This window comes from Bombus bifarius, unplaced genomic scaffold, assembly GCF_011952205.1.
Source record: "Bombus bifarius isolate JDL3187 unplaced genomic scaffold, Bbif_JDL3187 scf7180000007978, whole genome shotgun sequence".
Classification (NCBI taxonomy): domain Eukaryota; kingdom Metazoa; phylum Arthropoda; class Insecta; order Hymenoptera; family Apidae; genus Bombus; species Bombus bifarius.
In genome coordinates, this window is record NW_022884363.1 from 2,310,301 (window position 1) to 2,331,404 (window position 21,104).

Consider the following 21,104-nt stretch of genomic DNA (forward strand, 5'->3'; position numbering starts at 1 on the left):
CTCCAAGGATTAATGATTTGTGTTTATTAACAGTCAGTAGTATTTAAACCGATATTTTTACATTTCAATTAATGTTACCAGGTGGATAAATTTTATTCTTATATAAATTAGTAATATTTTAATAACAGATATAACCAGAATATTGTTGTAGTTGTTTTATTAGAACAATTTGTTTGTTGTTTTATTAGAAGAATTTGTATTTCTTTATATCTCTGAAAGCATATAAATGCACAATTGATTTTTAAAAAGTTTACAATTCATGGGAAGGTTGTAAAAGGGATATAACAGAAAAAATTGAAGACCGGAATTCATTATGTTAAAAGTACAACATAATAAAATATTTACCACTGTATCTTTTAATAACTACATAGTAATGTAAATAAATTACATTTTTGAAGCATATATTTATTAGATTCTAGTCTAGTTATCATTTTGTTTGTGATGTTAACACGAAGTATGTGTACAGATTCTGAATATTTCTAACATAATTAGTACTTTTAATGGCCACAAGAGATATATTAGATACCTAATTTTAGTACAAATAAAAATACCTCAAACATGTCAGTAAATTAGATAAATTTTTCAATAATCTACTTAATAATTACTGAATTTATTAGGTTGGAACTTTAAAATGAAAATATATTTTCAAATTTTATAATATCAAACAATATGACTTATAAAAGATAACTAAATTAATTCTTAAAAAATTATCACTTATTTATTAAATCATTTCATTTTTACATAATTAAGTCACTTTGAGATACACAAATATTGGACATATTAATATATAATTAATAATTAAAAAATATTATTGTAATATTAGAAGGTTAAAAATTTGTCTCTTTTAAACTCCCAATACATAACTTTAAGCATTTAAATGTATTCTTTTGTAATAATCAGGCTTTAAATGTAACTTATTCTACAAATTCAACATACTTTTTTGAGTATCAGATCTATAATATTATAATATAATATAATTATATAATGTATTCATAATGCACAGTTATTCTTTATAATTCAGGTCTTCAATGTAAATCTACAAAATTTAATAGCAACATCCTGGACTTGTTTCATTTCAGTCCTCTTTTGACAAATATCCATGTTCACATAATAGTTTTAATTATTTGGTCTACAGAACAGGATATAAGATTGCATTGAGATAAACATTGACTAGTATACCAACTTCATGGTTTCAACAAATTTAGTTTGGAAGGCAATAGTGATCATTGAGAATTTAGTTCAAGTGTTTCAAAAATTGATCGACATAAACTTTGTAGGTTTGGTCTTGTTGTCTGATCTGTATGCATATTCTCCAAACATTTTAATATCTCTACTCCACCTTCTCTGACTAACATACTGCAATACCGTTTTGCTACAACAGTGTAATAATATAAACATAACACATAAACAATAATTTTTGTTATTAATATGATTAAATATATGTCGGAGAAGCGTCAGGAATAGGGTTGTGGGCGCTTGATAAATCTTCATTGGAATTGGTCATCGTTGGGTTATAACGAAGGTACGGCCTGATAATACGAGTATGGATACTACCGACTCGACAAACAACCGCGGCGGTTGGACATTCGCGATACTAGTGATGTTGGTCTTAGGTTCAATAACGAATCCGCGGTCAACGGGATGATAGATGTACGTGCTCACAAAAATCTAAGTCGGACTCTTTGCGAAAACGTGGAATATCCACCGAGCGTACAGACTCTAAGTAACTCGCTAATACGACCTCACGAGAGAATGACTCTCCGCCGCGATGATGCTGCAGAGGAAAACTATGATGGGGTGTGTCTGAGGACACGAGATCATCGGATTCGTCGAGGATACCCTTCGTTCAGAAGGTGAGGGAATTTGGCGTTGCTGCTAATTGGTCAATCTCCATATCGGTGGTTAGAAAAAGATGCTAGCCGCCCTCGAGGGAAAGTTGCTAGTCGTTCGTTGAAAAATAGGTCTCTCCTATCTTCCCGTAGCTGGGACAAAGACTGTTTGTTTGAAGGACTTTAGTCAACTAAATCCTAAAATTTATGACGGGCCCTCAGGCTAGCTGAACATGTACTGCGGAGACGCATCGACATCTGGCAATCATCTTGCTCGAAGAATAGGGTCTGCGTGTGGCGAGCCACGGGACAGAAACCGTTGGAATGTTTACTGTCGCGTGCCGCCAGAAATATTTCTTTTAAGGAGAGCTATAGAATTACTCCATTACCTTTGTTAGACAAAGCGTTCATCCTGTGACCGCGGCTACGTTCGGCGACTGGCTGTCGCCTCGAGCCCAAGCTCATTATCACAACTCGCGAACAATTACAATCGGATTGAATAACTACAATTGTTTAATTACAGCTATCGTAGACTTTAGATTACAATGATGCGGGATTATCCAAAATTCCAAAGGCTCCGGTGTTCTTTCATCTCCGACATATATATAATCACATTAGGTATATTCATTCATATAAATGTACTTACGATTTTTTGTGCATACATGATGTATTGCCCAAACTGCCCAAAGCTGAACAGGATATGCATCTGAACAATGAAGAAGTGGGAAAAATGGATGGAAACTTCTATATGCAACCATTTCCCCTTGAGGAGTTTGCCAATGTGTTATAGTATATGCTAATTGTTCTAATAATACATCTCTACTTGGCATTAAGGATATTGTAGGCCATGTATGTGGACCATCGCTAAGTAAATGTGCAGCAATACCTGCTGCGAAATAAGATACATCAATATGTACAGATGTCAGTAACGTAGAAAGCATAGAAATGAACCTAGGTTGCATAAGTCTTGGTCTTAGATGAACCACCTATAACGAATTACAAAATATAGCCAATTATACGAATCTGTGTATGTGTACTTATAATCATTAATAGATTAAATCATAACCAGACAATAACTACTTATATAATAATTATAAAAAAAATTAAACTAAATTTACTGCATTTATAAAATCATGAATTATATTACAAACCTCTGCTATATTGTTTAATGAACCGAGTACTTTAGTTTCAACACTAAACTGTCCTTGGAAACTTTCTAACACTTTCAGAAACAATTCCATCCCACCTTCATCTAGAAAGACTTCACATGTTGTAGCACTTTCATCGGTTAAATTCCATAGAGCACTTAATGTAAACTTCATTGTTATGTCTACTGATCTAGTTTCAACTTTAGTCCTAACCATTGCTAATAATTTAGACATATATTGAGGTTGAGCACCAAGCATAGATGTTTCCACCGTTGATATTTTTGCTGCCAATATGGAGCAAATGGCAACAGACATACGATTCATTGAGGGTTCGTTAAAGGTCAACAAAGAATTTAACACTAATCTTGCACATCTACATAAATGGAAAATAATTGAACTATAAATTGTAGATAGATTTAAAGAATGCAATTATATATTAATAAATACATAAAATTTTAGACAGAAGTAATATTTATGCTTTCTATTGGGTTGGCAACTATTGGCAACTATCAATACCACCTATTGACAAAATCCGCAATCACTTAGTTACCAATCCAATAAAATGCAAAAGATATAATTTTATGAATTTTGATTACCTGTATTTGTCAAAAGTAATTTCCTGTAGAATTCTGTCACTACACAAAATTAATAATGTATTCATTTGAAGTCGATAGTTGGCTGGATAACATTCCATTGCAATCATTGTTAGTTCAACAACTTGTTTGAGAATTGATGGGTGAATCATAATGGAGAATTCACCTTTTGTGAGATTATAAAGACATGCAGTACATGGCACTTGTACACGTACTTCTTGTGGATGTTCTCTCATTGCAGGCAACACTAATTTTATAACATCAATCCGTGATTCAAGAAAGTTGTGTGTTAAACGGAATAAATTAAATAAACATTTCTCGAGATAAAGTGGTCTGCATGTATATCTTCTCAAACCTTCCAAAATTTGGGATTCTGTGGCTGTACCAGTAACCTACAGTAAACATTAAATATCTTAGAACATACAAGTATATTTTCAATCATTTGTCTATTTAAATGTTAAGATAGGATATTTTATTCGTGGAAATCTTATGTAGTGGACCCCAGTATAACGCAGGTAAAAATATTTTTCTAAGCTAAAGTCAAAAAATATTTTAAAATGTTACATTTATCTAACATGTCATATGGTGCGTTTATTACGTTTTTATGAATACTGGTTGCTATTTTTTCATCATGTTATATGGGAGTCTACTGTATTTTTTTTATTAATAACTGTCTTTCTATAGAATATCCTAATAATACTTACAACAAGTCCAGGCTTGTAATATTCATCTGCGGGATTTGTTAAACTGTCATCATAACAAGCATCTGTACTTACAAGTCCCAAAAACCTTAAATATGTATGAGCTTTAATAAATTCTTTTAAATCTTTTGAATTTATATCACTTCTACCTATATTAAGTATTAAGACAAAGTTCTTAAATTGATCTGTATATTATACAGAAACACATTATAAATTATATAATTACCAGATAAATCTAAACTAGTTAGATATGGCATACAATGTACAGCTTTCAAAAAATCTTCTATGTCTGGCTTTCCGGGCACAAACATACAGTTAAGAGCATGCATATCTTTTTCATCCGAAATATCTAAATTCCTTAATTCATTCAGCTCCAATAATACTGAGACTAAATCTGTATTTTCATCTATCTTCACATTATACATATTAAGTGTTTTTAGACGATTTTTACACTTTTTCAGTGCTGTTATATCATTCACCTTTGTACATGAAATGTCTAAACTTTCTAGAAGAGGAAGATCCTCAACTACTATCCCCAAACCATGTGTATTAAACTCTGTACATGACACATTTAATGTATGCAATGACCTCAATTTACTTAAAGTTACTACCACACAATACCTATTATGAAATAATGGATATATATAATTTAAATATTTTAAAATACTTAATTATATTTATAGAAATAAATTAATTGCATTAAATACCGAGAACAGTCTATAAAACTTCCTTTTGCTACACTTAATGATCTAAGATTTTGTAAACTCCAGTCACCTAAACAACTTATAAGATCATTAACAGTTATTTTCAACCCATTTACCATTAGATCTACCACTTTATGCTGTTTTAAAACTTTTAAGCCTTTCGCTGATAATGTAGATGCATCTTTCAACCGTACATGTCTATGGATAATAAAAAATAGTGAATACTTCATTTTTTATGTAGATTTTACATTCCAATCAAATTTGCATACTTAAAATGAGATATGAGTACCTTAACCTTGTGGACTTTGCATTGAAAAGTGTAATTGTTAAATCAGATAATGTCTTTTTCTCACAAAGGTGAGCCAATAATTGTTCTGATACTTCAGCAGGTAAAAAAGCATCTGGATGTCTAAAACTAAGTCTTGTAGCTGAACTTGATGATCCATCGTTAGATGCTTTACCTATTGCATTTAAAATATCTGTATTATTACAATCTATTAAAAGTTAACTAACTGATTTAAGACCTTATAACAAATTGTTGCATTAAAATAGCTTCCTCTAACTCTAATGAAATATCTAAATTCATTTTAAAATGAAGTAAAATATGAATAAAATATAAGATAATTGAAAAAATATTTTCTTAAATAATTATGATGAATACTTACTACATGTGTTTGTATCCAGTGAATTAGGGGAATGTTCTTCCATATCACCTAGGTGTACGTCACACAAATCCAAGACATTGTTACAAATAAAATCTATGCAAACCTCAAGGAGGCTTTTCGGTGACTCAAACATTTTACTTTCTTGTTTACACACAAATATTCTTCCTTTATTTCCTCTATAGCTTTTTAAATAATTGATTATTTCAAATAGTTTAACATCTCATTCTTTCATATTTATTTTAAAGAATCTGTTAACATAGAACACACATATATACATGTATATACATCTGATGCACTATGTTTAGAATGTAAGTTTTCTAATATTAAACATACACTATAAAATGAAATACACTAAGTTTATGAAAATCGATACACCTGTCATCCGAAAAAAATTAGATCACATGCAATTTAACTTTCTTATGATAACAAAATATTAAAAAACATTCTAATGTACACTTAAAAAATGAGATACAATTGTATACGCGACGTTTTCTAAAGGAAATGTCGAGAAAAAACCACACACATAATTTTATTCCTAACATACAGGTGACAGAATTTTAAATAATGATTACATAATGACAAGTCCATCGAATGGAATAAATATTTGTTTCTAACCAGTTTGTGTAATCTAAGCACGTTGTGTATAACACGTAGCGAAAGAAACGTATGAAATTAACAAGTTATTTATTAGATACACTAAACTTTATTTCGCGAGTAGAATATTCTTAGAAAATTATTAAATGATTATGTAAACTTATTTATGCAAATAGCACTGAACGCAATTGTGAAAACAACTGCAGAAAATTGTAGTCTCTCACCTGTGAAGAGGACGCCATATTGACTTGCTAAGTGTCAAAACAGATTAAAAAATACGATATAGATGCATATTGTTAAATATGTGAACATGATTATTAAGTACAATAATACAATCAGAAAAGTATATTGTCTACTATAATTTTTTTGTTTGGTTTAATTTCTAAAATCTTTTTATGTTGATTCATGATGATTTTAAACATACATACCTCAGAATTAGAAAAATCTGATATATTTGTTATCCTTATCAAAAAAATTTATTTTGTGAAGAGTATTTGTAGGTAAAAGTTAGAGAACATTCCTTAATAGTTACACAAATCTTTTCATTCTTGAAGACATAATAGAAGATAAATATTACTTGTAAGGGAATTCATCGGTTATTGACACACTATCAATATGGCGGTAAAGTGGAAAACGATGTGCTTTTCAGTATGTATTACGATTTCACTTCTGTATAATATACATAAGAATTTTTTCTAGGTACGATTATAATGTCTATATAAGGATTGTTTAAAAGTATTTGTTTGTAGTGAACTTAATGATTATTTTATATTATAGAATGATAAATATTCTATCCTAAAATTAAATGAATAATGAATATGTCAAAGAAACTGATTTAAAAGTTTTCAATTTTAAGAGTTGTAATGCATCTAATTATTTAATCATTTTTTTACTCTGCATTATATTAGATTTTTCACATATATAAGTATGGATATAAATATGAATTATTAAATATCTCATAGAAATGGCGATATATAGTTTGTAACTGTGATATAAATTTCTTTGTTTTTAAGGTTTAGATAGGAACGTGTTTTCCAAAATAAAATCATGGTTTAAGTGCCCACTGATATGTGTCAGTCATTTTATAACGTCATGTTGTATGTTATGTGGCATTGATCATTTTGCTTGCATTTAAATTTTATTTCATAAAAGAATGCCAAGTTTGCGAAAAAAGGTTGCTGGTTTTATGCGACAACTATCTATTAGCAATTTGGCTGGAGCTGTAGAAAATTTAAGTCAGGGAGAACAGACTTTACGTAGTCCTAGATCATTAACGCAAGATTTTACAAGTGGTTGTTTTATTACACGGTATCTTGATGGGTAATAATCTTTTTGCAATGTGCATATGTATAATTTTTATTTATTAACATCTTAAATAAGGGTTGACATATATTGATATATATATATATTTTCAGTTTGGAAACAAAACAGGAAGGGCCAGCAATTTTGCATGGCAGAAATCCAGAGGAACTTCCAATTAGGCAGCTTGGAAATTTTCAGCAAGATAGAGATGTAGTTTCCGCTCATACAGGTCCAGATAATGGACTTACAACTGTTAATGTACAACAAAGACATTTAAGTATTAATGATATTGATATAGATTACATTGATATGTTAGATCAAGGAGAACAGTATAGAAATAGTATGTATTGAAGGCATTATGAAGTTATGAAATAATAGCAAGATACATTAACAATATTATTTTCTTTAGCATCAACAACAACAACTCCTACAATTGCTGGTATTACTGATTGGTTTAATCCTCATGAAATAGCTTATGGAATTGCTACTACATTATATGAGAAAAATCCTACAAATAATACAAATAATGGTGAACCAATAGCAGATTGTTTTGGTATTGTAGCAAGATCGAATTCAGCTATTTTAGCACTTGCTGATGGTGTTAATTGGGGTATGATTATAGATGATAGTAGACTATCTTAGATAAGATTATATAGAGATATGGCAATATATGCATATACATATATATATGTGTTTTATAATGAAATAAAATTATTAGGTACCAAAGCAAGTATTGCAGCAAGGTCTGCAGTACATGGAAGTATAGAATACTTAAATAAAGCACTTTTTTGTCCTTCGATTAATGGAGAAATGACTACAACAAAAGACGTTTTTATAGCACTACTTCGTTCATTCCATGCTGCACATTCGTTAATTTTGCAGGAACAAGGAATGCTTACAACATTAACTGTGTGTGCAGTTCTGCCACTGCCAAATTCTGATTCTAATACAGAAAAAAATAAATATATGGCATGTACCTGTAATGTTGGTGACAGTTTAGCTTATGTGTATTCAAGGTAATACATAAACAAGAACTTATAAATTATCCCTACTGATACTAAGTAGAATATTGTTTAAGATAAAAACAATATTTCATATTGACAGAAAAACTGGTGTAAGAGAAATAACAAGAGGATCCCATGATATTCACTGTATGCGTGACATGCGTGATGCTCTTGGAGCTTTAGGCCCTGTGGATGGATCTAATCCTGAATTGAATAATTTGACTCTTGCAATGACCGAAGTTGAGAAAGGAGATATTGTATTTTTGACTAGTGATGGAATTTCGGATAATTTTGATCCTGTAGTCGGAAAATTTGCTATTTTACCATGTCACAATTCCGTACCTGATTCAAATGTAAAAAATCACACTGAAGGAAGATCAAAAACACGTCGAAAGTCTGCAGAAAACTTGAGACATGCAGAATCCGGCAATAGTAATAGAAATAAATCTAACTTGCCTGTAGTTGAGGCATATCAAAGACACGAGCTCACATTGCTTAGAATGGAAGATTTGTTAAGAAGGGGTGTATCTGGAGAAGGACCACCATGTAATAGTGCCAAACATCTCTGCGAACTCCTCTTAGATTTTGCAGTAAGTTATTTACCATTTAATAGTAATGAACGCAATACAATATGTATGTACTGTAAGTTCTTTTTATGAGGGAGGAAAAGAATAAGGCATAGTGTTAATTTTAATACTAACATTTAATTTTTATACATAATAAGGTACGCATAACTGCCGCTAAAAGACGAATATTGGAAGATACAGATTTATATTATGCACAAAATAAAGATGGCCAATTAATTCAGCTTTCCAAACAAGAACAGAGAACTCGACGAATAAAAACTTTGGATAAGGTTTCCATGATCCCTGGGAAATTAGATCATGCTACAGTTGTAGCATATGTAGTTGGATCTATCAATTCAGAATATGGTTTATAATTAATTACAATAACAAATTACAGTTTCAATTTGTAAGAAAATTAATAAATTTTAGAATTTTCTTCAACAGTGATATTTTATGAATGAATTGAGTTGAAATTAATGTTTTATTGTGAGATTAAGTTGTTTATATAATTTTTTGTTATTTAAAATAAAAACATACATTTAAAGATAAGCATGTAGCAATACTTATTTCATTATAAATTTAATTTATAGATGTGTGCAAGTAAAATATACATATATATATTTATGTATTACATTACGTTATGTATATACATAATGTAAATGCGTTGGCAAATAATTTCAAAAATCACTTATTCATAATAATAATTGTCGAGTTTACTAAGTACTTATGATATAATTGAATAAAAATGTTTAGCGAATCTGTATTGTTTAAAATCTTGAAAAAGCTATCATATTAAGATCATCAACACTTTCTATTTACTGATTGGTCATAAGTAAAATATTGGCCAATCAGGATAAAGATTTTGCTAAATGGGTGCTGCAAAAAGTTACAGTACCATAACCGAGGTGTCGCCAATGGTAAAAGCTCTGGGATTTTATAGACTTGTGCTAATGGCAGCCTTGACAAATACATGATGGCCGTTGCCACCGAATAGTGTAACGCGTACATGAAACTGTCGTGTACCAGAGAAGTTTATTATTTTAAGTAGAATTTTTCCTCTTATGTACCTAATCTATATTGTTTCTGTTTGTAAAAGAATAAAATTTTGTGCCTAGAACTAAAATCATGCAAAAAGAAGTGTGAAAAAACGTAAAATCGCGAGAAGAAAACACGGGTGGCAAAACCGCGTTCGCGGAGGTAATATTGACAATTTTTCATCACGACGCTATTCGCATTTTTCCGCGTCAATATGAAATAGTTGTATCCAGGATACCTTCTTTGGGTTTCTCAGCTATTCGAACCGAAAAATTTTTCACAGATGGTTGCTTTTTCTTTTGTTTACGCCTTGTCAGTTGGGCTTTTGTTGTGTGCATCCGCGCGCCGCTGGTACCTATAAGTGAGAGTGAGATGTATGCGACCCTTGTATGCGTGTAAGTGGCTTGTGTGGCACGTATGCTTGCACACAGGCGCGCAAGTTATAACCTCAAAATATGCTTCCAGCTGTCGAATTTTTCTACAAAACTTTTTTTCCACTTTAAAATGGTTACTTGTACATGCAAGTGTTATTGTGTCATAAAATTGTCATGATTCCTGACATAGTGTACATGACATTATTACCCAGTAGTATTATGTATTTTGTTCTATAGTACAAGTTCTAACAAACTTAAATATTAATAGTTTAGTGCAAATTCGAAAGAAGTAACGCTATTCGAATGAAACTATAAAGTGTTATTCTATCTACAATGACTAATTGAATATTGTTTACATGTTACAGGGTGCAAATTAAATATAGAATCTGTGAAGCCATAAGTGTAGTGTATGTGACATTTTTAAACAACACCAAACTTGAAACAGTTCTGAACTATGTTTGTAGTTCAAATGTAAAATGACTTGATATTAGTGCTTTAAACATTACTAAAGAATATCTATGGATTACTAAAGGATATCTATTAAATGTTATTTGATAAATTGGGATAATACAGAATATAGTATTTGTAAAGTGATAAAATTGTTTTATATGCCCAAATTCTGATGTTATGTCATGGAAAAATGTAGTTCAATTGTGTTTATACATGGATGTAATTTTGCAACAAATGTGCTTTAAAGATAAGTCAGAGTACTTTCAAAATGCAGTTGTGCAATTATTCTTTAATGGATAATGTAGTTCGAAGAAGAACTACCTACTATATACAAGAAATTAATATAAAAACATGGGTAACATTAAAGTGTGATATTAAAAACTAATATCAACAATCCATGTAAATAAACATATTTTGAAAACATAAAAGGGTATTGCCTAAACAACAGATGAAGTAAGAAGTTACATGCATGACAGGAATAGGAGACGTAGGTCGCAGACGCGTTGAATGGCGCCGTAGCGCAAATACAGTCTTCTACTGTCATTGAGTTGTAATTTATGAGTGGTAAGTTCTGCAATTGGTTTACATACAACATTTATTAAAAACTTAAAATATGAAATTATGTATAATTTTATATAGCTATATATTTATATTAAATTTAGTTATTATTATCTTGATTTTAGTTAATAACTTTCATAATGTCTTACAAATATATAGGGGTATATAGAAACAAACATAGATAAGCTGAAAAGGTGGCTAGACGCTGCCCGGAGTAAAGAGGGGCTGCGTGGGCATGCAGCAGCCTCAGTCACGCCCTCTTCTCGGGGACTCAGTATCCTCTACAACCTCCCCGACTGCTCGGCGTAACAATCCTGTTGCTGTTTTGACACATCAGCAAGTATGAACTTTTTAAATAAACCTTCAATGATACTCTAAAATTCATATAATACTTAGTATCATATTTTTACTGCAATTTATTTCAGTTACAACAGTTACAACAATTGCAGGCTCAAAATTCGAGTGGCCAGTCATTGACATTTGCTTTGCAACAAACATCAAACAATGTAAGTAATTAAAAATATATATTTATTTGGAAAGATATATCATTAAAGTAAGTAAGTAATATTTGTTTCTATTACAAAATCTTACAGCCGCAAGACCAAGGAAATAGGTCAACGACTGGGAACCATATAGTATATGTAAACCAGTTAAACCATTTAAATCAGGGTACCATAAATCCCTCGGGGACTGGTATGGGCCTACCCCCGGCCACCCCCACTTTTGGGGTGGGCCTTAATATGGGATTGCCACTATCACTTCTAAATACTAGCCTTACATCCCTCACATCTAATGTTATCACTACATCAAATCCTCTGCTCAATTTGGGCCTGCCAAGTATAAATACAGGACTAACTACAATAAATCCTAGCCTCAATCACTTGAATACCATAAACTCAAATTTAACTTCAAATATTGGTTCAAACAGTATTAATAATGGTTTATCTGGTTTGGGACAGGATATAAATAGTATAAATACTGGAATTAATAGGCTCAATACATTAAATTCAACAAATATAAATTCTGGATTGCCCAGTGTGAATACTGGAATTACCAATGTAAATCAGAATTTGACAAGTTTAAATTCAAACATAAACCAGAATGTTACCAGTTTGAGCACAAACTTTACATCCCCAAGCTCTGGTGTATCTGGCTTAACTGCTATTACCCCAAATATAAATACAAATTTAACTACTACCAGTATAAATTCTGGTATAAATCAAGGTCTCAATCGACCTATTAATGCTTTAACAACTGGATTGACTCAAACTAGTCTAAATTCCAGCAGTACACAATTTCCATTCCAAGCCATACAAAGTATACAAAGCATTGCACCACACATTGTTGGGTCAAATATTGCACATGTACCAAGTTCTGCTATATCGCAGCACCCGAATTCAAACGTTTCTACTATTTCACAAATGTCAAATACCGGTACCTTGACAAGTTCCAGTATATTCACGAGCACTTCCAGCGAACCAATTCATTCAACCACAGCAAATGTGAATCACGCTTCAAACGTGAATCTCACTACAAATATTCCACATCTTGGTACAATGCACTCAAATTTATCTAATGTATCAACATCTAATGTGCAGCATATATCTGCATCAAACGAACCGAATATGTCACTGAGCCATACTTCTTCTTTAAGTTCTTCTCAGACAACTGGATTTCAACCTCAGCGACAGTATTCACAGGGAATTAACCCTGGTTTAAGTTCATCAGTAACATTAACGGGCTCATCTCAGCCATCAAATGTGGTCAGTACAATAAATACTGTAAAATCTATGCAGAACATTCAAAGTCAAAATATTAGTTCTCCAAGCAGTCCATTTTCAATACCATTAAAAAGTCCAGCATCTAATATTGCACCACCTACACCAAGCCCTAGTCCTAACAGACTATTACTTAGAAGTCCAGCATCAAACTCAATACAATCTAATAGAAATAGTCCAAGTCCTGTTGGAACATCGACATCAAATAATAATTTTAATATACAAATGCAAAGTCCAATGCAGAGTCCAATGAGTGTTAGCCAAATACAGAGTCCTGTACTTAGTCCATATCCTCCTGCAAAAAGTCCTCATCTGTTAAGTGGAAATAACTCTCTGAACAACAGAAGTCCAGCACCTGGTGGGAGTCCTGGTCCACCTGTGGTAAGAAGCAACTTACATTAATGTAAAATAAAAAAAAGTTGAACACAAACATTTATTTCATTTCCAGGTTAGACCCAATACACCAATACTTCAGCAAGGCATGCAAGTATTGCAAATAATTCATGGTACACCACAGGGGTATCAATCAACACCAACACAGTTGGTTACTAGGACGCATTTAATTGGAAATCAACAAATTCAAATAGCTGCGACTAAACCGGCAAAACAGCCACCACAAATTTTACCAAAACCTCCAAATCAACAAGCTGCTGGATCACAACAAAAACAACAACGTGTTAATACTACAATTACAAATCAAGTAATATATTTTGAAATGTCTATTCTATTCGAAATATCTTAGAGACATTATTTATTTCTATTAAAACATGAAATATTGAATTATTATAAGGTGACACAACAAACTCAGCCACAGTTAGTTCTTGCTGGACCACAACCAAATCCTACAACAGCTACAATGATACCAACAGCACAAGGTCTACTGTTAAATCAGGTAATAACATCTGTTTAAGATATTCATCATGTGCATGTCTCTTTGTTATGTGATCATTTAAAAGTTTACACATTGTGCCTGTTTTAGCAGTTATCAATATTATATGAAATATTTTTAATATGCTTGATATCTATTGTAAGAGCTTACATGCATTTTAGTGTCACAAATATCTGCTTTGTGCTTCATATGTTTATCACATTTCATACATAGGTTTTGCCGTCAACCGGACCCGTTATTGTACAGCAACAACCAGGTGGTGTTCAGCTCATACTAAGAACGCCAGCAAGCGCCCAGCAACAAACACATACTGCACAGGTGATGGTTTCATCCATTCAGCCATTCAACTTCATCATGTTCACAATCATTGCTTACTTAATACTTTATGAATTTATTTTTATATGTCATTTTAAATATTACTTAAGTTCATCAACATTTTTACATGCTATATCAACAGTTGGATCTTATATGTGTTTTATGTTTTATATGTAGCATCTTTGCAAGTTTCAGATAAGTTACTTTAGTGTAAATAATATTACAATATTGAAAAATATATTAGGATAATAACATGAACAAAATTAGGAAGACAATTTTTTTTGTTAATATAGTGGAAGAAATATGTTCTTGTATAAATCTGTTTCTTTTTTTTTTTTATAGCTAACACAACAGCAGTTAGTAAGAGTCGTCACAGCACAAGGTATGCAGTTACAAGGCATTACACCTACATTTTTTGCTGTACCTAATGGTTTTCCTCCAGCTGCATCTCCAGTAATTAGACATACTCCCTCTAGTCCTGCACCTCGTAAGTGTTTATAATATACTTGAAAATTTGTTTAAATATATTTTTCTATAAAAGAGTTAAAAAATATTTATATTAAAATTATTTATTTTTTAATATAGCTGCTAATTCAGGGACTAGTAATTCCATAGTGATTCAAAATGCAATGGTACAAAGCCCTCAGCCACAAATTTCACAAGTAGGTTCAGGTTCCAATACTGGTAACACTCCATGTACGCAAGCTGTTGTTGAGCAAACTTTATTACCACCTCCTAAGAAAAAAGCAAAGAAGAAAAAGAAAGCAAAACGGAAAGATGATGAACCACCAAGACTGGATCTTGCTAGTATAATGAAAATATCAGGAATTGGAGATGATGATGATATTTTTGATACTGATCTTACAACTGAATCAGATGTTTCTTGTCAAGTTCAAGTTGAATCAAGTTCGGGACAAAACCTGGGACAACTTTCATCTCAAGTACCTACAATACCTACCAGTTCTGCTCAGAATTTGATACAAGTACCTGCACCAAATACAACGAACACACAAACGTCTGCATCTCAGACATTTAATAGCCAACTTGTTGCCCAACTTCAGATGCCTGTGCAGAATGTACAAGGGCAATTACGATTTGCTCTTGGAGAAGATGGAAGAGTTGTTTTACACCGTACACCAGAACTAAATCAGCCTGAAATGGATCAAGCTACTGCTCAAGCACTGATACGATCATTAACACAAGGTGGTGGACAAAATTCACCAATTATTTCTCATCTTCTTGGACAAGCACAAACGACGACACAATCTACACAAAGTACTGTGCTACAGAGACAAAAATTCGTTAAATCACCTTTATCATCCAGTGTTTCAGCGGTTACTACTACTGTAAGTTCTGCAGCTCCACAAAGTGTTACTTGTGCTACTAGTCCACAGCATGTGCAAGTATGCTCGAAATCAAACAATCAACAGAAAAGTGTAAATGTTCCTCAAGAATCCAGTCCTGTGTTAAATGTTTGTGTTCAAAACAATCTTGTATCTCTACAAACATTGGATATGCAAGCATCGAAAAATATTAATGTACAAAATCTCACACCAACAACAAAAGCTAATCAGTCATCTAATTCTAGCCTTCCACAACCAAACAGTAATGTTCTAACTTCTGATGTTTTAGCAACAAAACCTTCGTGTACTACATTCAGTGTACAAAATTCTCGATTGACTAATACAAGTCAAACGACTACTAATCAACAAAATTCTAATGTCTCTGCACAGAAATCTAGTCAAGTGCGACTTACAAATGCTTGTGTTACTACTAATGTGCGACAAAATTTAAATAAAATATCTCAGAGTGCTGCTCATGTTCAAAAATCCTTACCAAATAATTTAACTGTACAAAATGAACACATAGTGACAAAAAGTAATCAAAGTCATCAGCAGGAATCAATAACACTGCAACAAGAAACACCAATATATCAGCATAATCAACATCAGCAAATAACAGCACAGACTGTACAAACGCAGAATGTCCAACAAGTTTTTGAACAAAATCTTCAAACTTCTGGATCAAATGCTCAACATAATTCTTTAAACATGTTACAACAACAAAGTTCTTGCAATACCGCAATGCAGCATGATGCTATGAATGTTTTGCAACAACATTCTAGTATTCAACAAAATACAATTAATGTTTTACAGCAAAATGCATCTAGTAATGTACAAAACATTGAACAAAATTTGCAGTCTGCCATTGGTGATTTAACTCATGCACAGCAAAATGTTATTACGAGTATGCAACAACAAAATACATCTGCTATTTTGCATAATACAAGTGTACAACAAAATGTAAATGTACAGCAACAAAATGTAAATGTACAACAACAAAACGTTAATGTACAACAACAAAAAGTTGTTGCAGCAAACACATTTTCTTCTGTGAATACGCATCATTTTGAATCCCAGAATACGGTTAATGCTATACAACAAGGACTAAATACGCAGCAAAATAATCAACATCAAAATATTCTGATTACAAATGCTCCACCTCCTAATGCTATGCAGCAAAATGAATCTCAGAAAGTAGAAACCCAAACTGCAACAATGCTTAATTCAACAACAAATAATATATTAAATAATGCACCAAAAATTACTCCTGAAATTTTAAATGCATTAAGTAATTTAAATCCTAATGAACAGTTATTAATTGCAAATGCAAACGGACAAATGCAATTAATCAGTCAACAGTTGTTGCAACAATTTTTAGCAGGACAATTAAATGCAACTAATCAGGTACAAAATCAAAACCAAACTCAGAAAATAGTGATCGGTGAGCCAGATGCAAATAATCAGAATTTACAAGGTGTACAAATCAATACTCCAACGAGTCAAATAATTGTAAATAGTTCTGGTGGAGCTCCTACAATTCAAAATAATATACAGAATATTGTAGTACAAGCTGCTCCTTCGCAAATGCCGCAACATATACAAATTCAAAATTCTAGTTTTCCTAGTCAATTTATTGACAATCTAAATCAACAGCAAATCAGAAATTTAGGTAACAACCAGCCAAAGAAGACAAAAATTATTAAAAGAACAAAAACTGCTGTTACTACTCAAAATTCTGGAAATACCCAGGTATGTGTAGGTTTTTTCCATTTTTCTATTCAGTCTCCTTTTTGTTGTTAATTTAATATAATAACAGGTGACAAAAACAATTACGGTTCCCCGCCCGACAATGATTTCAACAAATACAACTAATCTTCAGAAAGTTGATAATTCTAACAAAATAAACACTGTAGTGTCTCAAAGTACAAATCCAATTAAGAGTGAATCTTCTCAAATTATTACAAATGGTCCTGTACTTCCATCTTCTCCTGGAAATCATTTATCAGTTCCTTCAAATGGTCAAATGGTTCAAAGAGTACAGACTATTCAACTTACTGCTCAAAAACAGCAATTATTAAAAAATATACAATCTCAAATACAAGTTATATTAACTCGTAAACCGGGTTCACAACCAGATCAAACCGTTTTAACAAAGTTATATCAAGACCAAGCAAAAATTGTGGCAAGTGGAAAGGTTATCGGTGCTTCAACACATCACGTTAGTAGTGTAAGTCTTGTTATATTATTAATACAAAAAGCAAAAAGTTTGTAGTAACTTATAATGTAAAAAGTGTAAAGTAATGTAAAAAGAATGTATAATGCTATGCAATTTTATTTTATATAGGGTACAGAAACGGGTTTTAGTATGAATGCAGTTTCAACAATGGCACCAAATATAATATCCCAGAATTCGTATAAAAATCAGACATCAGCTGTACAAACTCAAACACAACCATCTACTACTGTGGTAACTTCACAAAGCTTGAATCCAAGTACATCTTCGACGGTACAGAATAATTCATCTAACAGTTATATGAATAACCTTTCGGTATATAATAATTTTTTATATCATAATTGAATTTTCATTTATGTTTTTATTGATGACTTATTGGTGAAATTTACAGATATCACAGAATGTGCAAGGACAACAATGTGTACAACAAAATAATCAAAATGTACACCAAACGCACACAAAACAGCACAAGATTTATCAAAATCATGGAAATCAGATATTGAGTCCGTCCTCTGCCAATATGCAAATTTTTTCACCACCAATTACCTCTGTAGCTACTGTACAGAGTAACGCACAACAATCACCTTCAGTCCAAACACAACAAATGGGAATGCAACAATCAACCCAATGTCAAACAGACCCATTAGACATAAAACCAAATATACAAATGTCAAGTCCTGTTAAACAAGAACTTTCTTCACCTATTCAAATACAAGTTCAAAGTGGATCACCTGCAGGACAGGTGGCCTCACCTAGAGTGATTGGCAAAGGACCACAAAGAATTCAAAGTCCTGTAAATACCAGTGGTAATCCCAATAAACAAACCGTTAGTCCCAACAACAATTCAAGTCCTTTAGTAAGTCCAAGACAAGGTATAAAAAGACCTGCATCCAGTCCAATTTGCAGACAAATTAATCGTAGTGATTTGTAAGTATAATCTTTTATTTTAATATAATGATACGCATACGAATATATCTTTATTTTTATATTTACAGATTAGAGCAACAATTGAAAATTGATCAAAACGGTGCGATAAATCCAGATGTAAACACTCCATTTTTGAGTAAGCGTGATGCTTGTAAACGTCTTGTACGGTATCATTGTTTAAATGAGCAAGTACTTAGTTCTAAGGACTTGGCAAAAGCTGATGAGATGTTTGAAGAAACAGCCAAACATTTACTATCAAAATTCAATTCTATGATGAACAAGTACACGTATCTTCTTCTGATGGAGAGTATGGTATGTTAAAAATATGTAATTTTATTCTTAAAATTTTAATAATCACTTAATTTAAACTTACAGCGAGAAGTGAGGACGTCGGAATTGATGATGATTGATAGAACTTTTGTTGCTGAAGAACAAAGTATATTAAATAGGTTACGAGAACAAGAGGCTAAAGTTAATGGTAAAGTTAATATATTAATGAATAAATTTCTTCTGTTATGTTATTTATTATAATAATCTTTTTCTTGTATTTATTTTATAGAAGAGTTCAAAAAAGAAGAGAAGCCATTAGTGCCAAAGGTTGAACCTGGTCTTACAGAAGAAGAGAAATTATCACCAACATTAACTAATGTATCTGTAAAACGTGAGTTAGAAGATGACTTTCTAAGTGATGAAATGGAATGTAAACCAATGCTTAAATCAACAAATTGCACTAGTGGTGATTATGATGAGTGGGTAGAAATACAAAAAGAACTTGGTGTATATCCATCTACCACAGACTCGTTTAAATGTAAAAATATAAATAATAGTGGTAGTAATAGTGCATGTGCTGTGGCTGTTACAAGGTCATCAAAAACTGAAAGAACACGAGCAAATGGTGAATGTCGTACTACTGTACCAAGTACGAGTATTTCTGGAGTTCAAAACGCAGTTATAAAGGACAATTGTGAACAGGATAGTACTCCAGATTTTGAAAAACGTTGGAATAGTGCTACTGATCTCGAGCGAGATTTGTTAGAAGATACAGACAGCCTAGATGGACTGGCCTTACATTCTCAAACTCAATGTCCAGGCTCTCTTCAAGTAACAACCGAAAGTGGAAATGGTAATGAACATGATGACATTACCGCACAGGTACAATCTGCCATTGATAGCATTCTTAATCTTAAAAAACGTCCTACAAATACATTATCTGGCAGTAGTGGTAACAGTGCATCACAATCCAGTGAATCAAAGGACACAGTGCTTGACCAAGCAGTCCGCAGCATTTTAGGCTCGTGACCCTCCTTTAATAAAGTATGTTAAACAAGTGAAGTTAATGGTGAACATCATGCTAATTGTTCGTTTAAAAAATTTTTAAGAACTAGACATTTTTTTGGTGATTTTTTTGTGGTTATGTGAATAATATAAAAACTATGTTTGATATTAAGAATGCGACATTATCTTTGGCAATGCATATTTGAAATCCTGCAAATTGTTGCTAAGTTATTTGTACAAATCCTACAATTTTAATTTCATTTATACATAAATTAAAACGACTATCTGGATTATCCAATTTTGTATACTTCTCCAAAATTTGTCAAAAATTTTTGTCTGCAATGGCAATAACTACTCATAATATAAAAACAAGTATACTTTCCAGTAGTTTAGCTGTAATAAAGCCATCGCGTTTACCTAAATTTAGCAGCTGTACATGTGGATAGATAGACAAATAGTTTAATAGCTAGATAGTAAAATAAATAGTTAATTCGCTCAGATTTTTGAATCTGCCACTTTGTAATGTAATTTTGTAAAAAGTAATTATTTAAAACAACTTATTCCACTTTGTCCGTAGTACTTGTAGAAAAATCTTACAGATACTTAAAACTGGGTCGGTAAATTGTACATACATTTTTAATGTGTATTAATATTATTATTATTATTATTGGTATTATTTGTATTATTGTTATTGAGATTCACATTCTCAGAATTATAATTGTATTATTATTATTATTATGATTATTATTATTATTATTATTATCATTATAATTGTCATTAATATTATTATCATTATCATTACTATTATCATTATTATTATT

The 21,104-nt window shown here is 31.7% G+C and overlaps 3 protein-coding genes across 9 annotated transcripts; 2 read left to right on the forward strand and 1 right to left on the reverse strand.

Moving 5' to 3' along the window:
* Positions 1-864: 864 nt before the first annotated feature.
* LOC117204508 (protein zyg-11 homolog B-like) lies at positions 865-6,797 on the reverse strand. 2 transcript variants are annotated; one of them, XM_033441976.1, is made up of 10 exons: positions 6,663-6,797; positions 5,641-5,888; positions 5,265-5,436; positions 4,979-5,173; positions 4,498-4,892; positions 4,275-4,420; positions 3,574-3,962; positions 2,981-3,350; positions 2,476-2,815; positions 865-1,372 (listed from the first exon to the last, which is right to left on the reverse strand). In XM_033441976.1, the coding sequence occupies exons 2-10, from the start codon at positions 5,771-5,773 to the stop codon at positions 1,224-1,226; spliced, it is 2,289 nt and encodes a 762-aa protein (XP_033297867.1). In that variant the 5' UTR covers positions 5,774-5,888; positions 6,663-6,797; the 3' UTR covers positions 865-1,223. The 2 variants fall into 2 exon arrangements, with proteins under 2 accessions (XP_033297867.1, XP_033297868.1); XM_033441977.1 differs by lacking the exon at positions 6,663-6,797 and adding an exon at positions 6,164-6,470.
* On the forward strand, positions 6,742-9,549 carry LOC117204509 (PP2C-like domain-containing protein CG9801). Of its 2 annotated transcripts, none has more exons than XM_033441979.1 (7): positions 6,742-6,882; positions 7,248-7,554; positions 7,650-7,876; positions 7,946-8,146; positions 8,255-8,552; positions 8,641-9,130; positions 9,265-9,549. In XM_033441979.1, exons 2-7 carry the CDS (start codon positions 7,388-7,390, stop codon positions 9,478-9,480), a joined length of 1,599 nt encoding a protein of 532 aa, XP_033297870.1. In that variant the 5' UTR covers positions 6,742-6,882; positions 7,248-7,387; the 3' UTR covers positions 9,481-9,549. The 2 variants fall into 2 exon arrangements, with proteins under 2 accessions (XP_033297870.1, XP_033297869.1); XM_033441978.1 differs by having other exon boundaries at positions 6,808-6,933.
* Positions 9,550-10,062: 513 nt separating this feature from the next.
* On the forward strand, positions 10,063-20,959 carry LOC117204485 (mucin-17). 5 transcript variants are annotated; one of them, XM_033441924.1, is made up of 16 exons: positions 10,063-10,303; positions 10,881-11,529; positions 11,683-11,863; positions 11,949-12,029; positions 12,117-13,682; positions 13,750-14,001; positions 14,092-14,193; positions 14,404-14,508; positions 14,848-14,992; positions 15,091-17,597; positions 17,665-18,075; positions 18,193-18,396; positions 18,473-19,008; positions 19,077-19,320; positions 19,384-19,486; positions 19,568-20,959. In XM_033441924.1, the coding sequence occupies exons 3-16, from the start codon at positions 11,759-11,761 to the stop codon at positions 20,305-20,307; spliced, it is 7,101 nt and encodes a 2,366-aa protein (XP_033297815.1). In that variant the 5' UTR covers positions 10,063-10,303; positions 10,881-11,529; positions 11,683-11,758; the 3' UTR covers positions 20,308-20,959. The 5 variants fall into 5 exon arrangements, with proteins under 5 accessions (XP_033297815.1, XP_033297816.1, XP_033297817.1 ...); XM_033441925.1 differs by having other exon boundaries at positions 17,665-18,066; positions 19,568-20,307; XM_033441926.1 differs by having other exon boundaries at positions 11,973-12,029; positions 19,568-20,307.
* The last annotated feature ends 145 nt before the right edge of the window (positions 20,960-21,104 follow it).